General features: G+C 39.0%; 1 protein-coding gene across 7 annotated transcripts in view; it reads right to left on the bottom strand.

Moving 5' to 3' along the window:
- Positions 1–25,181, bottom strand: part of CDK14 (cyclin dependent kinase 14) — a 497,609-nt gene that overhangs the window by 172,618 nt on the left and 299,810 nt on the right. For all 7 annotated transcript variants that reach the window (XM_074945950.1, XM_074945956.1, XM_074945953.1 and 4 more), the window contains 2 exons: positions 21,021–21,141; positions 3,586–3,679 (listed from right to left, as the gene is read on the bottom strand). In XM_074945950.1, the coding sequence (XP_074802051.1) occupies positions 3,586–3,679; positions 21,021–21,141 (215 nt within the window). The remainder of the gene's footprint in view (positions 1–3,585; positions 3,680–21,020; positions 21,142–25,181) is intronic.

The raw sequence follows: 25,181 nt of genomic DNA on the forward strand, positions 1-25,181 counted from the left end.
TAATCCCTTGTTTTATAACTTTTAAATAGATAACTTCTTAAACTCTTAATTATGAAAATGGTATTTTAGAGAGGCACTTTAATTACGGATGGCTGGAAGTTTCCTTTACAAACCCCTATTTTAAGGGGATTTTAATTAGGATTTAAGAATTAACTCTGGTTAACCACATGCCATAAAAGGCTCCATCAAAAAGCTTCTTTTTTATTCTTTTAAAGCTTGGACAAGATCAGTCTGACCTAGAGAGACCAGGTCAAAAAATTATCCCCACTTATTTGAAAGGCTGAACTTGTTATTTGCAGCTACAGTTTAAAACCTTTTTCTTCTAAACTAAAATTTATAAGGCCATTAATTTACATGGTATTTGGTATTTTACCAAATAAGCCCCCTCCAGAAAAAAAACAAACAAAAAAACAAAAACAAAAAATCAAGCTTGAGAGTGACCAAAACGTTTAAAAAATTCTACATGATAAATACATTCTTGTCCTGACCCTGTCAAATGTAGCAATAATTTATTGTTTTTAAAAGTTTTTTAATTTCAACAAAATACATTATTGTGCAATGTCAATAATACATCCAAAAATCTGAGTATGTGTTTAATATGATCCATGTTTAAAAGTCTCACCTGTTGGTAAAACAGAAGAGGAGAGAGAAAAAGGAGGTGGAATTACATTCCACACTTTAAATGAGTAGTGCACAAATTTAATAAAGCAGAGCTTTTACCCATTACTTACCAGTATATTAAACAGAAGTTGATTGACAATACATTACAATTAAATATACGTAACCCTTCTGCCAGGTAGAGACAGCAGCAACAAGGGCCAGGCTCAGTATCTAGGGGTGTCTCTTAACAATACAAAACAGGACCAGTTTGAGCCCCCGCCCAGTAATCTGGGAAAACTTCTTACCACCTCTGGGCACCTCTGAGAGGCAATACTTCCCCTCTCACAAGCACTGAGTCTATGTATAACAAAAGAGAACTCTTATGAAAAGGGAAAGAGAACTCAGCATTAATTTGGAAAAATACCACAACCACATTCAAAAGCATACAACCATAAGCAAACCAGACCCCACAGTGCATTGGGTAGCGTCCTTTGCCTCAGTTTCCCACCTTGCAGGAACACATTTGTATTGTGTTGTGACTTTTCCCTGTAACACTTCGCTCCCCTCTCCCGCACCCCACTCACAGTTAGCAAATACCCAGAGTTCTGAGGTGCATTCATGTGGGTTCACCTCCCACCGCTGGGGAAGGGGGTGGAGTTTGAGCAATGCCTCTGTTGCCACTGCTCCTGCAATGCCACGTTCTGAGGTTCCATCACTTAACCCAGCACTTAGCCATTTTAGCGGGGAGCCTCACAGCCAGTGCAATCTCTGTGGTATCTTCTACTGTCCTCACACAAAGTCTAAGTCTTAGCCCCTAAATCTGCTCTGCAGTGATCTCAGCTCTAGGAATCACCAATCAGAAAACAAGGACTCTCAATTGAGTCTAATCAGCTCTGCCATAAAATGCTGGAGAGAAACAGATCAAATGGTGTCTAGGACTATTTAGGCAGAGTCCACACCACCAAGCAGGAACACCTATCCCCACCTACTCTTCTCTGGGAGTTGGCATCCCCTATCCCATGCTTGGCAAGTGAGGTTCAGTTTAGGGTGTCCCACTCAATCAGGGCACGCTAAGCACAGTTCTGCTGTCCTTTACTCATACAATAAGGATAACAGCATTTCATTTCCCCTTCGTGCAAATACTAGAGTGATTTGTAACCCAAAAATCAGCCAAAATCAATCATTTTGGCAAAGCAGCTCCATCTGCTGCGCACCTAGGCAAAGTAGGTGTGTCTATGCAAACACAGTCTGCTGCTGAAGTCTTTTCTCCCAGCTCATCACTAGATGTCAGGGGAGAGCTCATCCCAACCCTGCTCACATACAGCACAGAAGCAGTTTAGTCCTCTACATTGCAGTGGGTCTAGCTGCACAGGTGTTTTGACAAGGAAGAAAGAACATAATGCGACTTTCACATCCTACGTTGAGTTTGCAGATCTGACATTTAGAAAAAGCATGTTTTGCTCAAAGACTGAGAAACTGTGATGTAGAAATCATCGAGGGACAAACAAACAAGGAGCTCTACGCTGCCATTCTTAGAGCTGCTTTTCAGAGCTGAACCGTACTTCACTACAGCAGGTGTCCAATATTAATTGCCCAGGCTCACAGTGATTAGACCACCACACAGATTTGGTTAGAAGGAAGGTCATACCTTTAGTAGCTATGATGTAACAGAACAAGGAGCGGAACTGCCAGGCAGCTCTTTCCCACGCAAGCTAACCTGGAAGGATAAATCTAGAGCAGCTCAAACAAACAAATGGCTGTAAAGCCAGAGCAATCTTTCAGAAGAGACTACCACTCAACCCCTCCTGCTAAATCCACCCAGGCATCAGGACCAAGCAAGCCCCAGATTCCCCTTTTTTGTAATAGGGCTGAGGTGAGAGGTACTTCTTTTGGAGGTCTCCCCTGCTTGCCATATAACAAACAACAATGGTCCAATCAGAAGCCAACCAGGCCAGCATTTGGGACTGTATTAGCCACCTCAGTTAATCTGCACTGGGCACCTGCTAAACAATTGCAAAGCTCCCGAGGCCTCTGAAGAAGGAGAAAAAACTCATATAGCTTACTACTGATCTGTGAAGTGAACAACATTCTTCCTAGCCTCTTAAAAGGGCACTGGCCAAACCCCAGAGCAAAATGGGAAATCCAGCAGTAGAAACAGGAAAATAAAACAACCCGAGAGTGAGGGCTGGTGGGGAAAGAAAACTGGCACGAATGGTGGCAGATCCTAGGAGGAGCACTATGAACTGGACTTCCCAATTGTGGTGGTGCCATTAAGCCAAAGAGCTGTCCATGCAGCCCATGAATGGACCAATCAGGCTGCAGTGGTGGGAGTTGGGTACTGCACTTCTCTCTGCTCTGTCAGTTATCATTATTTGTTAAGTACTTTATAGTTGAATAAAGCATCACTCAGTGGGAAATACACTCCAACTTTATCACCACTATTTCTGCCATCCTTCTGTTCCTTCTCAGTCTTTGTATTCCCTGTCTTTGTATTCCCTCTGCATTTCCATCCCTGCAGCAAATCTCAGTTCTCACCCAACCTTCATGGGCTTCACTCCCACACCATGGCCTATTCCATCACACAAAATAATCATCAATAAAAGAGTTAATGTTAACATTAAAATAGCACAATATTAATGGGGGCATCTCTGACTCATTATTTTAGGCTGTTTCCAGATTCAGCAGAGCAACATGCCATCTTTTTTTTACTGGACTTGCATTTGGAAGCTTTTCTTTACAGCCAGGAGAGCTACAAACATCTTTTTAAAATGAAAGCTTGGATTCTGCAGAATCTGAACAAGTCATGCAAGTCTCAAAAACGTATCAGGGCAGGTTGGATCCAGCTTGAGGCCGGGTGTTTGACACCTGTGCTCCAATAGAGAAAAGTAAACACTACAAATGGAATAGTTCCCTGGGGTTTTAATAGCTACATTTTATTACTCACATTTGTAAGGTAGCATATTAATCCAGAAATAAAGAACTTACCAGAAATATTCTTTCGAGTTGGTCTTGAATGTCTTTCATTCCAGGAAAAGCAGCAACTCCTTGAATCATTTCTACAAAGATACAACCCACTCCCCTATTAAAAAAAAAAGTATACAATATTAGATTTTCTTGAGATTAAATAATTAATATATTAAACACTTGTCTCTATCACCAGCATTACATCACCACACTCTACTGTACAAGAATGGCAGGATGACAACTGGAATGGATGAATTGTTGAAAACCAATCCATACCTTTAAATGGTCTCTTTTTCAAACATTTTTTCAAGAAACAGTTTCTGCTCAGTTGTCACACTGATGATGTATAAAAAGGATCCATTCACCTAGGGTCATAACCTTGGACCATCTTAAGTAAGGCTCCACAGCAGCTTTGAAAAAGACGTGGCTTGGTTGCAGGAGGAAGAGGGGCGGCAGCAGAGAAAATATCTCTGAGAGACTGAGACAAGCTTCTGTAGTTCCCCAGGGTCTGGCTTTGTCAGTTGGTTCAGCCATTTGTGCATTCCCAGGGGAAGCTACAGACCCTCATCTGCTTCTCTTCCCTCTGCTCCAAGGGGGATTTGCATCTTCTCCAAGATTTGATGTTCAAGAGCTAATAATCTATTTAGGTATCAATGGGATGCATGATTTGATAAAACATTTTAATTGTGTTTATTTCAATTACATTTTTTCTAAATGTATTTATTCTTGTCCATGCACACACATTATATATATGCAATATAGATAAACACACTCATTTGTGCACATGCACACGAGAGATCATTTTAACAAAATCTGTCAATCCAACAGCTTTATGTAGAGTTATACACATTTTACATATGCGTTAAGCTTTCTCAAAGGCAACTAGAGGATTTAACTACCATTCCTTTCAAATCCAAGTTGTGTCCTATAGCCATCTTTGGAAGTCCCAACCTTAACCTCTTATTTAACTTTGTTCTCAGAAGTCAAGTGTTTGGAATATAATCATGAAACATTGTTTTTTTCCTTATTCATGATGACGACTTTATTTAGGCAGCAGCATTTAATTTTACTGTCTGTGTATATTGTGAGATGTGTGTCTGGAAGAAAGTCTCCTAATAAAAACAGATTGCATGTTTTCAGTTAAGTGAGGGAATGTCTCACTGAACATTTGTAGACACCACTCGGTAAAGATCACCAGCAGAGACCACATTCTTTACTAAAAGAAAAGGAGTACTTGTGGCACCTTAGAGACTAACCAATTTATTTGATGCATCCGATGAAGTGAGCTGTAGCTCACGAAAGCTTATGCTCAAATAAATTGGTTAGTCTCTAAGGTGCCACAAGTACTCCTTTTCTTTTTGCAAATCCAGACTAACACGGCTGTTACTCTGAAACCATTCTTTACTAAGTTCAGAATGGATAGTCCACTACTGAATAATGCAATAATTTTATTTTAAAGGCAACAGGATACGATTCAAATTTATTCAAAAGAAAGCTTTTATAATACACCATTATTTTCTGATTCTACTTCTCAAAGATTGAATACCTTATGCAAACATTTTCCTTTACCTCTACAGAATAAAGGAAAACAATAGACAGTTCAGATCCATCCCTAGTTGTATTCAGTCAGTTTGAAAAGAAGGAGATTAAAAAATGATGTTCCATATGCCCTTGTTGGTTACTGAAGGTACTGGATTGATTAAACTGTCACTCATCATTTACATGATGCATGGTTAATGCATCATTAGGCACAGATAGGCACAATATATCTTCGTCAAATACTTATAAACAGTATTTACATCTCAGGCAAGGAGAAATGCAGAATTTTGGACAGGAGTTATTTACTCAAGATAAAAAAAACTGAATTTGGTCTGGAGGACAGAGGGAGTAGAGTTCTATTTTTGCAACCAGACAACAGACATTAGATTAAATTAGTTTAAAATTTGAAGAGCATGTACAGGTATCTACAGACAAGCACTTAATGCATATTTGTATTTGAAATACAATAGAAGATTAAGATTTTAGCAAAGAATTTTATATATTGCCTCTCAAAATCTTACTTGCATATTTAATGGAAATTGACTCCGGTATAGACTAAAAATTGGATGAAGATCTGTAAATTCATTATTAATATACTGCAATGTCATAAGTGCTACAAGGACTATTTTAGATATTGTTTGACACCATATTTTTTATCATCTGGAATAATTCAACTAATGTGCTTTTTATCCCTTAAAACATGATGCTAAATCAGGAGGTGGTGTTAAACATCACTGATGAAAAAAACAGAGAGACTTATAGGGCTCAATCTTGTAACATTCTGGCTACGACCTAATAAAGCACTTAAGCTCATGTTTAATTTTAAGCACAAGAGTAGCCCCATTCACCCACCATATTGCAGGACTGAGCCCTTAGAGAGGACAAAAATATGGGCAGGAAATAACAAAATAAGATTCCTCCTGGGAAAAGGTAAGAAAACACACCTTAGAAAAAATAAACTAAAATACAGATATACAATAGAAGGAAAATACATAGAAAGCCATAATGCCAAATAAGGATCTTGGGGTAATGAAGCTCATGCAAGTCAACAGGATTTTTCCCATTGACTTCAACAGACTTTAGTTTAGATCATGACCATAATGAATAGAAAACTGAGTATGAGTATATGATAGCCAAAAAAAATTTTGTAATCAAAAATCAAAACGCATTTGTGTTGTATGAGCACAGACACCAAATCTCTACGCAGCCATTAAGTCTGTGTACATTTTCAGGCATCCCAAAACAAGAACATATCAACAAACGGGGGGGATTTCTTAGCAGAGCAACAAAAATGATTACTACTGGAAAAACTGACTTGTAAGGAAAAGAACTCCATATATTATTCTTGGGTAAAACAATGAATGGGGCGGGGGGAGGGCGAGGCGAAAATAGGATGACTCTGTACAAGTATCTGAAAAGTATGAAAAACAAAGAGGACAAGGAATTGCTTTGGATTTCACTGGTCCCCAGAACTGAATATATACCAAAGAGGGTAGAAGTAATGAGATGCAACTAAGAAACAGAAAATTTAGGGTGAGAGTTAAGGAAAACTGCCTAATACTGAGGTCAATTATACTGTGCAATAGCCTCCCAAAGGAATGGAAGGTCCACTACTCAAGTCATAAAACTAGTCTGGATGAAACACTTAAGTATATTTTGCAGGGAACTATCTTATCTTGCATTAAGCGGCAGGTGGACAAGATGAGCTAATAGATCTCTCCCATCTCTAGCTTCTATGATACGAGGTTAATCAGAACATATTTCATACTTCAAGAAGTAACTTTGCTTTTATTGTCTCTCCCCCTCACTCTATACCCACCCCATTATTTATTTATATATTATTTGTACACATACATACATACCCTATAGTGAGTGACATTTTCAGGCAAAGTGTTTGAGAAAGTGTGTGTGTCACATTGAAGAACTTTGGCAATAGTTCAAGAATTTGATTTAGCATTTCCTACACCCTTTGGAGGTGATCTGAATTCTAATTTGCAAACTGAGTTGCTGGGCTTTTGGATACTTGATTCAGGAATCTTTGAAATGGAACAAAATGGGATAACTTTGCAAAGCAAACATGACAAACTTAAATGACAGCCATTGAATGTTGAAATGTGTGACTTACCCTCTGACAACAATAAGCATGACTAAGCCTATTGATGTACTGATGATACCATGTGTGGCCATCCATCTAATATTGTCCACCCTAATTTCCTAGGGCTATATCCATCACCATACTACACAGAGAACTATAAAGGAAGAGTTCATGTTGTAGCTCGGTGGGTTACTCTGAAATTTGAATTTAGATAACAAATGACTATCTAATGAGAAGCTTAAATGGCTACAGAAATTCCATTTTTATGCAGAGCATTTGTAGGCCGAGAGTCGCAGCTCGTAAAAAATAACTTGTTTGGTTGCCATTATACAATATTTTAAGAAATTAATTTTTGTTTTAATTCTGAAGAATTCTGTCTATATAACATTTGATATAATGCACAAATTCAAATTACAATCTATCTGGATATGAATTTATAAAGCCTTTGCAATATCTCTCTTTTACTTGACACTTTATCTAAAAACTTATTAAGATTATTCATGTCCATTGAAGTTGCTGGGGTGTGTGGTTTTTTGTTTGTTTGTTTTTTTTACTTCTGAAGAGATCCATATAAGTGACTGCAGAGCCATTTTTGATTAACAAGTTCTTTTCATACTGATTTTTATTGTTTTATTTAAATGCAGATTTTAAAATTTGCGTGGACAATTGGGGAACTTCACTAGAACAAACATTGAATAGTCTTTGCTGAATGAACAGCTTTTCTATTGCATTAATATGCTAACAAGAGACAATATTCAGCATCATGTCACTTCAGAATCGACATTCAGATTTTGAAGACCCAGGAGAGCTACATCTGGCCATGAAGCCTGACTTCAGATTGCAAGATTTGGCTCTCTGGGAGGAGACATATTTTGAAAGCACTAAATGATCACTTTAATACTTCTGATAAAGTTACTTAACAACATTTATAAAAAAACACAAGAGGAATAATTCATGTAACTCAGATTTTGCGCCAGTTTTCCAAAAGTGACAGTGCTTTTTTATTATAATACCTGCTTAGTATTTTCTCCATCACCACCAAGAGGCAATATTGGAATACTGAATGCTTTACTAACACCAAAGGTAAAGACTACAGAAACTAGAAACAATGGGTTGCACTTCAAAAAAAGTACATGTTCAGGATTAATAGCGAAGTAAGGACAATTAAACAGATTTTGTTTCAGCTACTTTACTAAATTGGAAATTGTATACACCAATTTTTACTCCCAGGAAAGGCCTTGTATCAAGTCAATGTGTGGATGTATAATACATCTCTGAATAAGGTATTGTAAAGGATAAACTGTATGTAACCTTGACGAATAAGCCTGCACCTGCAAGGAATTGTTGCTTTTAACTACCCCTGATTCATGGAATCTGGTTCTCTGACAGAAACCACCATTGACTTTAATGAGTCCAAGATTTCACCCCTGTTGTCTACAGGCATGATCTCCAAGGAGCTGAGAACACTCAACTCCCACTGAGGGGTCTAATACCTTGCAGAATTGTGTCACATGATTGAACCCTAAAAAAACTAAATATCACTGGTTTCAGCAGATGGATGTTTATTAAAGGTGAATGAATAATTTGCAGTAAATAATTTAACAGCTGCCAAACTATGGTATTTAACTTTGAGCCAGGTAGGAGCCATGCAGGGCTGCACTGACCCAGATGGAGCTTGGATAGGGACTGTTCTACACACAAAGTTGCACAGTTTTTCCTGAAGTGTGATTGTTCAGGCAGGGACACATTTGTCTTGGAGATGAAATGCATGGCTTCACAGATGGTGTCTGCGACGCTGGGAATGTAGGTGCCAGCTCTTGACAAAGCTTTAGAGCTCAGCCAAGCACTGACAAATTCATTGCTGGAAACCAGTCTGTTTCACCTGTGTGTTAGTATTGTTAAGATGGGTATTTGACTTATAACAATGTGTTCAGACTTTATGAAATGCTTGTAAGTTTCTACATGAATTAAGCTCACTTATAATATCTGGATCACATACTATAAGGTAATATTTAAGTTTTTGCTTTGTAACTATAAAAAATGTTTGCTCTAAAACTGCGAACCCAGTCAGGATGGATTGTTTCCTGCCCATCAAGGCGGCCTATCAAAACTAAATGAGCCACTGTAGGACATCACAATACAAAGACTTAGTTAATTACTTCTTACTACCATAAAGAGGCTACCTGCAAAAGGGCTCATCCCATGGGCTTGAAGTCTGGAAGAAGGAAATAAAAATACCTGACAAAATACCTCTTTTGTTGTCTGGACTCTCACAGGACCAGAGCTATGAAACAGAAACAGAGATTCCCGAGGTCAACCTGGGTTAGCCCTAAAAGATATTCAGACCTGATAGATTACTACAGTTCTCTCACCTTTTGGAACCATAGACTGTAGCTCATTTGTGTATATATGCTTCCCTGCTTTAACCTTGTAATAACTCTTTCTTTTCTTAGTTAATAGATAATAGTTAATAGATCTTTTCTTAGATAATTTACTATAGGATTGGCTTCAAGCATTGTCTTTGGTGAGAGATCTAAGGCACAAAATGACCTGGCGTAAGTGACTGGTCCTTTGGGACTGGGAGTAACCTGAATATTTTGTGATCTCTGGTGTATAGCAACCATCTGTCACTAAGTCCAACTTGCCTTGGGTGGCACGATAGACTGGAGTGCCCAAGGAAACTGACTGTGACTCAGGGGAAAGACTGTTCTAGTGCTTTAGGAGTTCACATTTGTTACTAAGACGGTGAAATCTAATTATAGAACACACAACCAGTGTGGGGTCTCTCCCCTGCTTCTTGACAGTCTGTCCTGAGTCTGGCACTCATAGTCATGAGCCACTCCAGACAGTCTGACAGTGTTTATGGGAGGGCTTTGGGTTCCTCAAGCATGAAATGCTGTTCTGGGTAGGAGGACTGCTGGGAAGACATGGGTCCACCTGACCATAAAGGGGAAGAGCATTTTCATGCATTGACTGGCCAATCTAGTGGGGAGGGCTTTAAATTAGGTTCAAGAGGGCAGGTGTATAACCCACAAGTAAGTATAAAAAAAGGGAACCTTAACAGAGTACTAAAGGTGGGGGCAGAGGAAGATGAAAAATCACAATAGGGTTGTCATAAATATAAAGGGAAGGGTAAACCCCTTTAAAATCCCTCCTGGCCAGAGGAAATCTCCTCTCACCTGTAAAGGGTTAAGAAGCTAAAGGTAACCTCGCTGGCACCTGACCAAAATGACCAATGAGGAGACAAGATACTTTCAAAAGCTGGGACGAGGGAGAGAAACAAAGGGTATGTGTGTCTGTCTATATTCTGTCTTTGCCGGGGATAGACCAAGAATGAAGCCTTAGAACTTCTAGCTAGGTACGTGTTAGATTATGATTTCTTTAAATGGCTGAGAAAAGAATTGTGCTGAATAGAATAACTATTTCTGTCTGTGTATCTTTTTTGTAACTTAAGGTTTTTGCCTAGAGGGGTTCTCTATGTTTTGAATCTAATTACCCTGTAAGGTATTTACCATCCTGATTTTACAGGGGGGATTTTTTTTTTAATTTCTATTTACTTCTATTCCTATTAAAAGTCTTTTTTGTAAGAAAACTGAATGCTTTTTCATTGTTCTCAGATCCAAGGGTTTGGGTCTGTGGTCACCTATGCAAATTGGTGAGGCTTTTTATCCAACATTTCCCTGGAAAGGGGGGGGTGCAAGTGTTGGGAGGATTGTTCATTGTTCTTAAGATCCAAGGGTCTGGGTCTGTAGTCACCTAGGCAAATTGGTGAGGCTTTTTACCAAACCTTGTCCAGGAAGTGGGGTGCAAGGTTTTGGGAAGTATTTTGGGGGGAAAGACGTGTCCAAACAGCTCTTCCCCAGTAACCAGTATTTGTTTGGTGGTGGTAGCGGCCAATCCAAGGACAAAAGGGTGGAATATTTTGTACCTTGGGGAAGTTTTGACCTAAGCTGGTAAAGATAAGCTTAGGAGGTTTTTCATGCAGGTCCCCACATCTGTACCCTAGAGTTCAGAGTGAGGAAGGAACCTTGACAAGGGTCATGGGAGCAAAAAGGGTAGCAGTGGGGAAATCTACTCAGCATCTCAGATGTCTGCACACAAATGCAAGTAGCATGGGGAATAAACAGAAGGAACTGGAATTATTAATAGATAAGCAAATCATGACTTATTTGGTATCACAGTGACCTGGTGGGATAAATCTTCTGACTGGAATAGAGGGGTATACCTTGCTCAGGAAGGAAGGGGGAGAGGGTAGGGAGGAGGTTTTACATCAAGAAAATATACATTTGTTCTGAGGTCGAGAGGGAAGTGAGTAGCAGACCAGTTGAAAGTTTCCGAGAGCAGATAAAAAGGGAAAGAAACAGGAGTGATGCCATGGCTGGGGTCTAGTACAGACCATCGAACCAGCAGGAGAATGTGAATCAGGCATTCTAGAATAAACAATAGAAATTTCAAAAACACAAGGCCTGATAGTAATTGGGGACTTTAACTACCTAGACATCTGCTGGAAAACTAATAAGGCAAAACACAAAATGTCCAATAAGTTTTGAAATGTATCGTGTATGATTTCTTGTTTCAGCAAGTGGAGGGCATAATAGGAGGGGCAGCCATTTTAGACCTGATTCTAACAGAGAGGAATTGGTTGCAAACCTCAAGATTGAAGACAATATGGGTGAAATTATCATAAATGATAGACCTGATTAATTTAAGGAAAGGAAGGAGTGAGAGCAGCAGAATAAGGACAGTGGATTTAAAAAATCTGCTTTTCGGAAAACAGAGAACTGGTAGGTAAGGTCCCATGTGAAAAAAAAAATCTGAGGGAAAATGAGTGCAGGAGACCTGGTAGTTTCTCAGAGACAATAGTATTAAAGGTACCATGCCAAACGATTTCTATGTGAAAGAAATATAGCAAGAATAGTCAGAGGCCAATATGGCTCCATAAGGAGCTCTTTAATTACATGAAAATTGCAAAGGAATCCTACAAAAAGTGGAAACATTAACAAATTGCATGAGTACAAAAGAATAGAGCAAATATGTTGGGACAAAAGCAGAAAGGCTAAAGCACAAAGTGAGTTATATCTAGCAAGGATCATAAAAGGTAATAAGAAGGGCTCTATAAATACATTAGGAGCAAGAGAAAGATGAAGGGAAGTGTAGGTGGGGAAGGAGAATAATAACTACTAACATCAAGGAGATTGAACTATTTAATGCCTATTTTGCTTCAGTCTTTAATACGAAGGTAAATTGTGACCAGATACTTAACACAATTAGTATTAAGAAGGGGGGAAGGAACGTGAGCCAAAATAGGAAATGAACAGATTAAAGAATATTTAGATGTATTCAAGTCATCCAGGCCTGATGAAATTCATCCTAGCATACTTAAGGAGCTAGCTAAAGCAATCTTGGAACCAATACAGATTATCTTTGGGAACTCATGGAGGATGGGTGAGAGCACAGAGGAATAAAGAAGGGAAAACACAGAACCTCACTTTAAAAAGGAGAACAAAGGGGACCTGGGGAATTATAGACTAGTCTGCCTAACTTTGATACCTGGTAAGATACTGGAACAAATATTAAACAAGTTAGATATGTTCAAGTTGGCAGGGCCTGATGAAGTTCACCCCAGGGTTTTTAAAGAACTAGCTGAAGAAATCTGGGAAATATCAGCGATTTATCTTTGAGAGCTCATGGAGGATGAGTGACGTTCCAGAGGACTAAGAGCAAATACAGTACCTCTCTTTAAAAATGAGAACAAAGAGGACCTGAAAAAGTATATCCCAGTCAGCCTAACTTTGATACCTGGAAAGATACTGGAAGACATTATTAAACAGTCAATTTGTCATCACCTAGAGGATAATAATGTAATAAATAATAGCCAACATGAATTTCTCAGGAACAAATCATACCACCCCAACCTAATTTCCTTCTATGACAATGTTTCTGGCCTGGTAGATGAAGGGGAAGCTGTAGATGTGATATATCTTGATTTTAGTAAGGCTTTTGACAGTCCCACATGACAGTCTCATAAGCAAACTGGGGAAATGTGGTTTAGAAGAAATTAATATAAAGTGGGTGCAAAACTAGTTGAAAGACCTAACTAAAAGAGTAGTTATCAATGGTTCGCTGTTAAATTCAGGGGATGTATACAGTACTGTCCTGCAAGGCAGTGGTCTTAGTCTGATACTATTCAACGTTTTCATTAATTAGTTGGATAATTGAGTAGAGAGTATTATAAAATTTGTGGATGACACCAAGTTGGAAGGGGTTGCAAGAACTTTGGAGGACAGGATTAGAATTCAAAATGACCTTGACAACTTGGAGAATTGGTCTGAAATCAACAAGATGAAATTCAATAAAGACAAGTGCAAAGTACTACACTTAGAAAGGAATAATGAAATGCATAACTACAAAATAAGGAAAAAGCCAGCGAGGTGATAATACTACTGAAATGGATCTGGGGGTTATAGTGAATCACACACTGAATATGAGTCAACAATGTGAAGCAGTTGCAAAAAGAAAAAAGGGGGGGGGGCTAATATTCTGGGATGTATTAACAGCAGCGTCATACATAAGGCACAAGAGGTAATTGTCCCGCTGTATTCAGCGCTGGTGAGGCTTCAGCTAGAGTAATGTGTCCAGTTCTGGGCATCACACTTTAAGAAAGATGTGAACAAACTGGAGAGAATCCAGAGAAGAGCAACAAAAATTATAAAAGGTTAAGAAAACGAACTATGAGGAAAGGTTAAAAAACTGAGCATGTGTAGTCTTGAGAAAAGATGACTGAGGAAGGACCTCATAACAGTCTTCAAATGTACTAAGGCCTGTTATAAAGAGGGTGATGATCAATTGTTCTCTATGTCCACTGAAGGTAGGACAAGAAATCATCAACTTAATCTGAAGCAAGGGAGATATAAATTAGTTATTAGGAAAAGCTTTTTAACTATAAGGTAATTAACCACTGGAATAGGCTTCTCAGGGAGATTATGGAATCCCCATCATTACCTAACCTGTTCTTAAAAACTTCCAGACACCAGCCAAAAATGGTCTACGTATACTTGGTCCTTAGTCTGCGCAGGGAGCTGAACTAATTTACATCTTGAGGACTCTGATGGGGTATGTTCCCCTCACTTGCCGTGAATGGGGTTAATGCAGACCAGTGAGACCAATTAACCTATTAGGCTGCAAGCTGGGGTATAGTTAGGCTGAGAGGAAAACCCTATTTAGGGGAAGCTCACGTGTGCAGGAACAGGCAGGGCCTCTATAAAGCCAGGGAGCAGGGAAGTAGTCTGCAGTCATTGCCTGGGGAAAGGGAGGTGTGTTTGGGGCTACAGAATTTATTCTGCAGTTACTCCCTGGGAGAAGGCAGTTTAAGCTGGCAAATCCCCCTGAGGGCAGGAGGCGGAAGTGTATGAAGGGCTCAGGGAAAACACAGGTTTAGGTGAAGACCTTACCTGCTGCTTAGAAGGTCCCCGGCTGCAACCCAGAGTAGAGGCTGGAACCCAGGTGGGCCTGGGTTCCCCTACCAGCCACTAGGAAAGTGGCACCATCAGAGCAGTGAATGAGAAGACTTCCTGAGACAATTTGTAAGGAAAGACTCTGATAACCTGGAAGGGGAGGACTACAGTAACCTGGCCAGAGGGCCAAGCCACAAAGACAGAGCACCCTGAATCACAGACAGAGAGCAAGAGAGAGAGAGCAGGGCATGCAGCGAGCAGTGGAAGTGGGCGTTGGACCTGGAAAAAGCAGATCCCCAGAGTGGCGAGGAGGAGGAGGAGGCCCCTAGCAGTGAGTAGACCCCGTGACAAGGACCCTTCCAGCCATACATTTATTATCCTGATTCTATGCTTATTCAAAACAACTGCATGCTCATACATGATGCTATCTATTAATGGAACTGGTCAGAAAAAGAGGTGGTTTTTTACTGGTGAAAAATTTCAATGAAAATCCGATACATTTTGATTCAGAAATGTTGCTGCAGTGGCTCACGGCCGTTGTCACTTGGGTGCCTCATGCTTCCATTCTCTTCTATGGGCTGTGCTCCCTGGTCAGACTACTTCTCCTGTGATTGCCTCCCCTCTTGGAGAGGGGAGACAGTAACACCTGGCTGTTGTGCACCATGGGCAATGTTTTCTAGCCAAGGAGCCTGGCCCTTTGTAGGTGAATGGGGATAGTAGGCAACCAAACAACAACTCCCACGAGGGAGTACATCCAAATAAAAATATTTGGACTTTTTCCAACAAAATGACGTTTTGTTGATGAAAAATTTTAAATTTCACAAAACAAAGTTCATTTAGTCAAAAATTCAATTTTTCATGAGGTAAAATTTTTAATCCATGTTAGTTCTGAAGGGTGCGATCAGATTCTTTTCTGGCTCATTTAACTGCCTAAAAACTAAGGTTCTGAAGAGTGGTTCTGTGTTTCCCCACCCCGTGCTGCAATGTTCCATTCCAAATAAAATATACCCTGTCAAGGTTTCTTCCCCACTCTGAACTCTAGGGTGCAGATGTGGGGACCTGCATGAAAGACCCCCTAAGCTTATTCTTACCAGCTTAGGTTAAAAGCTGCCATCACCAAAGTGTTACACAAAGAACTAGAAAAGTGCCCACTTGAAAAACGTCTTCCCCCCCCAAAATATCCCCCCAAGCACTGCACCCCCTTTCCTGGGGAAGGCTTGATAAAAATCCTCACCAATTTGCATAGGTGAACACAGACCCAAACCCTTGGATCTTAAGAACAATGAACAGCAATCAGGTTCTTAAAAGAAGAATTTTAATTAAAGAAAAAGTAAAAGAATCACCTCTTTAAAATCAGGACGGTAAATACCTTACAGGGTAATCAGATTCAAAACATAGAGAATCCCTCTAGGCAAAGCCTTAAGTTACAAAAAGACACAAAAATAGGAATATACATTCCATTCAGCACAATTTATTTTATCAGCCATTTAAACAAAAGAGAATCTAATGCACATCTAACTAGATTGCTTACTAACTCTTTACAGGAGTTCTGACTTGCATTCCTGCTCTGGTCCCGGCAAAAGCAGCACACAGAGAGAAACCTTTGTCGTCCCCCCCCCACCGCTTTGAAAGTATCTTGTCTCCTCATGTGTCATTTTGGTCAGGTGCCAGCGAGGTTATCTTAGCTTCTTAACCCTTTACAGGTGAAAGGATTTTTCCTCTGGCCAGGAGGGATTTAAAGGTGTTTACCCTTCCCATTATATTTATGACATACCCCATTTGCAAAATCACTTTGTGTGTGCATCTGTGCAAGTAAACTCGACTGCTCAGATTCTGAGAAACAGAACACCAAATTGAGCAGCATTTGCCCAGCAAAATTTGCCTGTTGAATATATATTTCCTATTCTTAGGGAGTTTTTGTTTTTCGGTTTCCTTTGTGTAATAAGGAGATTTCAAAACTGAATTCTCTGCTATGTATGAAACATCTCTAAAATTGACACACCTTTGTTGATAGATCTGGTAAATGTGTAATGCCAAACTAAAGACAATATTCTTCAGGAACAGGAAACTAAAATTAAATGTCTTTCCAACAGCTAAGAACAAAAGAGGCTTCTCACATGAACCTGACCCCAGGAGAATTTTCCAATCACAGATTAATTCATCTGATAAAACTGCTCATTGTCAGTGTCTTTTCCGGAAGTTTAATTAACAATATCTTGACGGTTATCACAGCATCCTGACCTCTTAAGGATTAGCATTTCTCTGGAGTAGAACTTGTTATGGTTGAGAGCATCAAGGGCAAAAGAACCAATTTTCCCTGCTGTTGTCTCTCTCTTTCGTGCCTTAAACAACTAGTGCTTCACAGTGTACTGGGATTACTAGCCCCAGACTCTTTCATTGAAAACTGTTTACAAGGGATGTAGAATAAAGATGCCTCTGTCATGTCCCCTGTGTCCTAGAGAAGACCATTTTTATATACTATCTTAATTGTTGTCATCGGTCTGGATTGGACAAGTATTCATGAAAGCAGACACAGGATTATGGTAAATACTCAATTCTGCTTTCCAATAATGGGAGAACAGATTATAACTGCAAAACAGGGATCACTGTACCTGGGAGGAGAGGGAGGGAACAGATTGTGCATACGTAAAATATAAAGCTCGAGATGACTACTCTTCTTTAAGCTGAAATCTGCACTGAGATCACTGTCATCCCAGCTGCTACAAAGTTAAATAAATTAATGTAAATCTGAAGGCAGAAATGTAATGGAGATAATGGTGATCTAATATGCAATTGCATTACATTTGACAGGAAAAGTTATAAGTGATTTCTTCCACAGTGATAAGCACAGTTAATGTTAATTAATTAAATGAAATTTTAAAAATTGGCACATTGCTTATTTTACCTGAATTGTGACTAACCATTCATATCCTGTCAGGCATTCATTGTATCTTTTAAAACAAAGAAATCTGTAGTATGGATAAAATATAATAAGACAGTTGCCAGCTGTTTGGCAAATATAGATTATAGCCAGCTACATGTTAAAATAAAATATCCATAGGGACTTCCAGCTTTTAAAAAACAGATGTAGCAGTGCTTACACTGTGAGAATCAAAAAGCCATTAATAACTTCCTTGAATCAAGTATCTCAGCTGCTCAAGCTCAGTTCTTCTTGTAAGAAACAAACAGATAAGTATAACAGGTTTTTTACATTTTTATATTACCTATATATGGTTTTTATTGTTTTATAAAACCTCTAGGTATAGAAGCTTAACGATTATTTCCCCTGCACTGACTTTCAGAGGACTGTAAAATCGAAGGATTAAAAAAATTTATACCAGAGGCATTGCTAAATGGTACTTTTACCTACCAGTAAGTCCTCATCAAGAAAAAAAGCATATCCAAGGCTATCATAACTCCTTGATGCAGTCTCAGGTTGCATAATATGTTCACACAATGCCACAGTATCATATGCTGACAGCAGTAAATCACAACGCACATTGTATTGATTTCCATCACTAGCTGACACCATTGATGTATGTATGTCTTCATTAATATTCTTTTACTGCCAGAGGCTATTTAAACAGAAAGCTGGAAAATGTAATACTGTATGTGGATCATTAGCTTCTAGTTACTATCCTAATGCCCTACTATGGCAAATGAAGCGTAAAAATAGCCCACAGTCACTGCCACCTGCTTCCCAGCCACTGTCCAGTGGTTAATATTTGCACTCCTATCACACAGCTGCTCTTCTACTCAATAGCAGATCCATGTTCAATTCCTTGGAAACCCCAATTAAATGTCATTTATCATGGCTAAAGTCAGTGCCTTATGAGCTTTTTTCTAAATGGAAAAAACAGATGTGTATTTTCTCTCAATACTATTTAAATATTTCCGTAAAGTGACTGCCTGCTTTTGTAATGAAGATGTATGTGATGAATCAGGACACAGAAGGCACACAGTATTTAACATAAGGACGTAACACTAATAATTGTATATGGATGTTAATGTCACACAAACACACTTGTTGGTAATGAATTATCTTGGCATCTGATACAAGCAAGGATTCTCTTTCTCTCTTCATTCTGGGAAATCATTACTTAGTCTAATTTAATCGTGGCCCAACAATATGCTGCTTCTGTAAAAGAGCTCCCATACGATCTGTTCTCCAACATGCCTTATTGTTAGACGTACCAAGTTCATAAAAATATTTTCAACATGCAAGATCTCCTGTATTTCCTGAATATAAACTGGAGAGCGTGGGGTGGGGTCTGAACCTCACTGTTCAGTCCTTTCATGTGCCATCTGAGTGAACTGTGTGCTCTGAATAACATTCTGATTCTGTGATTGCTCAGTGTCAGAACACTGTGCCAGTGCACTGGATTCATAGCTTTGATCAGTACAATCAGTGCTGCCTCATTTTTCATTTGGAACAAAGCTTTCTCCACGGGCACCCTGGATCTCTTTTGGGCCTGTGTTAAAAGTCCTGCCACCAGGGGATGTCAATATTTTATGTCCATTATTTAAGACATTTTCTTTTTGTGCCCTCCAGCAAGCACCCTTGCCTCACCGCTGAGATCCAGACATGGAATATGATTACACTGGTTAGGTCCTTCCTGGACTTCGCTTTTATTAGAGTGCTCTCTCTCTCTCTCTGTGATATGGGATAGGATGCAGAGATAAAATTTCTAGACACCATTAATGGTTGCTTCTTGGACCAGCTAATCCTGGAACCCACAATGAGAGAGGCAATTCTTGATTTAGTTCTAAGTAGCACACAGGATCTTGTCCAAGTGGTGAATATAGCTGAACTGCTCAGTAACAGCAACCATAATGTAATTAAATTTAACATTCTTGTGGGAGAAGAAATACCAGAGATACCCAGGTTGCCTTTATAGTAAATCTAAAGTATCTCTGTTGCACATTTATGGTTTAATTTGGTTTCCCAGTTTGGCACAGTAACTATGCACAGTTCAAATGAACATTCCATGTCATTTTTTGTAAAGTATTTGCTAACAGAACTGGTCAAAAATGCAATTTTTTTTGGTCAGGAATTTCCAAAATATTTTTCTTTAATAAAATCCTGTAAAAATGTTTCAGTTTTCAATGAAAAACCAAAAACCAAGGTCTTCAAAAACCTTTTTTTTTTTTTTTTTTTGGGGGGGGGGGAGGTTTCAAAAACTAAAAAAGGATAATCAAATCAACCCCCCCCAAAAGTTTTACTGAATATTTTTGTGTTTTTTTTGTTGAAAAGCTGAAAAATTTCAACCAAAATGAAAATTTTGCACAAAGTTTTTTGTTTTGTTCAAAAAACCATTCCACATCAAAGAAAATGTTTTAGCCAAATCTATTTATGAATTTTGCAGAGAAAACATTTGAAAATGCTCCCTTCTTGGAATTTTTCTTGCAGTTCTTTGGGTTCCTCTAGCTAAAGTCAGCAGCCCCACAATTAAATACTTAAACACACACTGAAAGCACACAGAAATAAAATCTGATCATTTAGGACAAATTTGAATAAGTTAAACACATGGAGTTTTTCCTTTTTTATGATAACCTAAATGGACAGTGCCAAGTTTAGCTAACAGAAATCCTCAGATCCAGCAGCTATTTTCATTCTCGAACGCACCCAGATTCACCAGCTGTGCTCTGAATGTTCCCCTATCGACCCAGGTTGCTCTCTGGGCAGAGATGAGACTCTAGGAGATGTTGAGAGGGCCTGGGGTGGGAGACCTGCCTGAAGGGCTCCTCAGAACACTACTTTGGCTCTCCAAGGCACCACACGGTCAACTGGGTATCATATGCTAACGTACTACTAATAGCTAAGGTAGATTTTGACCAAATACCAGGGCAGAGTTTTTAGTAACAGAAGACTCTGGGTTTTATACCTGCCATTGCTGTGAAGTTCTTAGTGGATATGGTGATGGCGAGCAGCACAGTGACAAATGCAAGGTCCTAACTGGCCATGGATTTGTAACAATAGTTATTGCTGTTATACTGTTGTTATACTGTACTGTATTGTTTGTATCTCGAATTATGGCACTTCCCCCTTTCCCTGTTTATTAGGAGATAAAAGCTACTTTCTCCAAAACAAAATTTCAAATTAAGACCACAAAAGATATGGAATACCAATTAAATTGCTTCTTTGTTATTGTTCATGCTAGTCATGTATCATTACTGGATACCCACTGTAAAGTACTGGATATATAGGCAGGGGGCTGCTCTCAGGAAGTACTATCTGGGAGGATCCACAAGGATTAGCACACACAGGCAGTCTATGCTACACCATTAATTTTAGTACATATTTGTCTACACTAAGTCAAAGCCAAAGCAACAAGATGGATTATCCTGTATAAGGATGCTATTCTTACCACATGTCAAGGCAGGTGGAGTATTCTGTTGAGCCCAAAAGGACATCTGGGGGTCTGTACCACAGGGTAACCACTTCATTAGAGTATGTGTGGCTGGGGACTGATTTGGCTCTTGCAAGACCTGTAGAATAAACATAATAAAAAAGCAATAAGCATAAAGAGAACAAAGAAGTGTACAGTTAAGATCTTAAAGGCAGTGTGTGTCATATGAACCTGGATGTGTGTTGCATGCAAGACTGTTTTTTGTTTCTTCTGGCCTAGGAGTAAGTTAATTAGTGAAGGAACATAAGATCTATCATTTAGTTCATAGCTAAACAGATTTGTTATTTTGAAAGAACAATAAGACAAGTCTTTGATAACTATAACCACGGAAGTGTCTTAAATTTTTATTTATATTTTCATAGATATAAAAAATATGGTGTGGGAATAATCTCATCATCTGGAATTTTATCTTCAGCATTTATTTAGCATTCTGAATACACAGTACTCAAAAGTATATCAGATAAATCCCTAAAGGTCAATTATTCATAGTGAGGAAGAACAAACCCAGCATGACAACACAACTCTAGACAACAGGTGGATTCTTACAGGGAATTAATGACTCCTGTGACAGGTTTAGCTTATATTCACATATGGAAAAAATACACTGAAAAAAATATTTGAATTTTCAACATATATTTTGGTATTCCTGTATGCAAGACAAACAAAAAAAAGGGGGTTGCCATTTCCTACACCATTCATCTTTCAACTCATCACTTTTCAGCACTGATAACCTTTCAATTTAATGGAATTATTAATTAATTATTATTATTATTATAAAAAATAAAAGCAAGGAAAATCCGGTGCGAACAGCACTACAGTGGGAATTTTCCAGAGCTGCCTCACCTCCCAGAGTCAAATTTTAAAATAGTAGAGGCCCACATCCATTTACAAAGAATACTCAAAAGTGCAGATCCACAGTTGCATCCATAATTACTAACATTGTGCATATAAATCAGGAAATTGCATGTGTAAAAAGCTTTACTCCCCAACTCCCAGAAGATGAGCATTATAGAGTAAGGGAACTCAGTTCCTGGAAGGTCTGAGAGCAGGAAAGACTTTCCTCTCGAATGAAACCTTCCAATCCACAATCTATTGGGAAAGTAGCATTTACTATGGCCATTCTTAAACCTTGCCAATTCCCTGAGATAGCTAAATAATATTACCTTAGCAATTGCCACTCACTCTATTAAAATATAGGGGCATCCAAGGCATACTGCTAGTACTAAGGTAACTATAATTTATGTAAGGTAAAACTTGCAGTTTTTTAGGAATGATCACTGTATGCTCACAGAGAACTTCTAATCCTTCCCACAAGCAAGGGAGCATGATTCAGGGACATGGGCATTTTCAAGTCTAGGATAAATGCCTGCACCACAAGGAGGTAGAACTTCCCTGCACAGTCCACTCCTGATTGCTTTTCTACAGTCATGTTCCGGTATTCTAAAAGCTGCTGTCCTCACAACCCCTGAAGTTGGGAGATACTGAGCACATGCAAGTAATGGGAACCAGGAGTGTACACTGTTGGATTTTCACCTGCTGAGAGAAGGGATGTTAACTTCCTTCCACAAGACAATGAAACTACTAAAACAGAAGGTCACTATCAGTTCTGCTACCTCACTGAAATCTTTAAAGAGAGCCAAAACACATTCATTTAGTGAAAGATTACAAACTGCAAGAGAAATCTACAATATCAGAGTTCACATGTAAGTGAAGATCAGAATCTTCTCTGGAGCAGCAATAAATATTTTTAAAAACAAAAATGAAAATTAAGGACTGCACGCCTGAAGTTGAAGCAAAGCACATTTGCACTTTTATACTTAATACACTGGAGAAGTGATTTAAGAACAATTAATCCCAATGAATATATTACCATAGTAACGCTGGCAAATTCTGTGCAAAGACTGGGTTATCTACTGATTATACAGATTAGACACGTGTGGGAGGATAGTCTAACTAGCACACCAGAATTTTAAAAACAAAAACATTTCAGACTTAATGATCATTCTTTGTCCAGTTTTACATGTTCTGGCATTTTTTTTACCTGGTCTCCCTGGCTACAAATCAGGCCAGTGTCTGATTGCACTGAATTCCATGTTGGCAAGAGTTTCTTGGGAAACGTACATTGCACACCTTGCAGAAACTAAGCCACCCACAGAGCCCTTGCTTGTGACTACAGGTTTATACTTTCACAGACAGTGGATACTTGTACAGTAATTAAGACTGATAATTTTGTTCCTAGCATGAATGAGCAGTTAAGAGTCTGAAGTGCTTTGAAGAGCTATTTTTACTTATATCCCACATGACTAAAGGGAGGCAGATTCTATTCAGATTGAGGTGTGAAAGATCTCAGCTAGATGTAGGGTGACCAGACAGCAAGTGTGAAAAATCGGGATAGGGGGTGAGGGGTAATAGGCACCTATATAAGACAAAGCCCCAAATATCGGGACTGTCCCTATAAAATCGGGACATCTGCCAGTGTGCCAGTGTGGAAGAGAAGGAAACATATGGAAACCCCAATACTCCTACATTTAAAAGAGTTGAAGAGACATCTAGACAATTTAGAAAGGGAGAAAAAACAAGGAGGTACTACAACGCGGGAGTGGGGGGCGGGGGGAATGAAAATCCATCCTGCCAGAATGAGCCCCTCTTCCCAAACAGAAAATGTGCTCCCTGAACTAAGGTAGAGAAAATAAAAGACAAACTATTCTCAGTTCAGATTTAAGTAGGTGGTTCTAGATTACATGGACTTAGAAAATACTCATTACATTACTGACTGCCACCTTTTTCAGGCTGGCACATAGAGCTTTCCTTGTGCTGGCCAGTCCAGCTGCAGCTTCTCACCTGCCACCCTGGATCAGCTCCTCTGGTCTGCCTTTCCTGCTGCCACATCTCCTCCTCCACTGATACCTGAACTGTAACTAAACATACTGCAGATTTTTCTAAGTGCCACTTCTTCAGAATGCCACCTTTGGTCCTCTCTCCTAATCCAGTCGCTTGGCAACTCACCCCTTATCCTTAAATCTGCTCCTGACCCCCCAACCACCATAAAACAAGGTCATCACAGGTTAGCTACTGTATCTGGCTTCTGAGACAGACAGTTGTCTGAGTGGGTTGCCTTCACTGCTGAAAGGAAAAATGATGAATGGAGCCTTGGCGTGTAAGACAACTATGTATCCTAAAATGTGTTGAGGTCGCTTTTGTGTTAGTGTTTAGGAACTTCAGTGCAGCAAAGTAGCAAAATGGCACTGAATGGGCTCAAGGATGTCTTTGTGTTTGAAATGATGGCCTGAATTTTCTTCACTGTGCATGTAGACCAGTTAGGCGACTAACTGCCCAAAATGCAAGTGAAACTGCAGGTGTAATTTATGCACATGAAATTATGCACATTTAGCTTCATATGTTCAAACTTAGTGCACGCACTTTGGATCGTCTCAAGGCATGAAAGACTATCTTCGTCCTTTAGAAATATTTACAATTTATTTAAATACAAAATCATCAAAAATATGAGAAACTAACAGGACAGCATTTCTTATTTTGATGCACCAGATATGAATAAATGACAGTTACCAGTTTTTCAAATATTCTTCTGAAAAGAAATTGTTACATATTTTATACCATTTGTGCATCCAAATATGCTTACTCATGCAAAATTTATTTAACTGCATCTTTCAGCTGAAGGCAAATGTAGGGTAGGATTAATTAGCACAGCATGTTCGATCACTTTCTTTAAGGGTTCCTTGTCTGTTTCCATGGTTACACTACAGGAAGAGACAATCTCTTTTGAAAAAGACAGCTTAAGGTTGATCATCAAAACTTCTAATCTTAATGTGAATAAAAAGTCAAAAGGTAAATGGAAGAGATCACCAGGTGAATACACAATATTTGCATACTGCTGCTTATACACTTTTGACCTGATGATATACAATGATAACTTCATGATAGTTCAGTGAAGTATCTTTCAGCTCCTATGCTTTTGGACAGATAAAAGGTCACCAGTAGAGACACCCTGCTGCTATTGTCCTATTCTTAAAGTAACCAGACAACCATAAGGCACAGTTACTAAAAATCAGGTCATATCAAACCCACTATGAAACTTTTGTATAATTGTTCAAAGAGTTG

Source organism: Natator depressus, chromosome 2 (assembly GCF_965152275.1).
Source record: "Natator depressus isolate rNatDep1 chromosome 2, rNatDep2.hap1, whole genome shotgun sequence".
Taxonomy (NCBI): Eukaryota; Metazoa; Chordata; order Testudines; family Cheloniidae; genus Natator; species Natator depressus.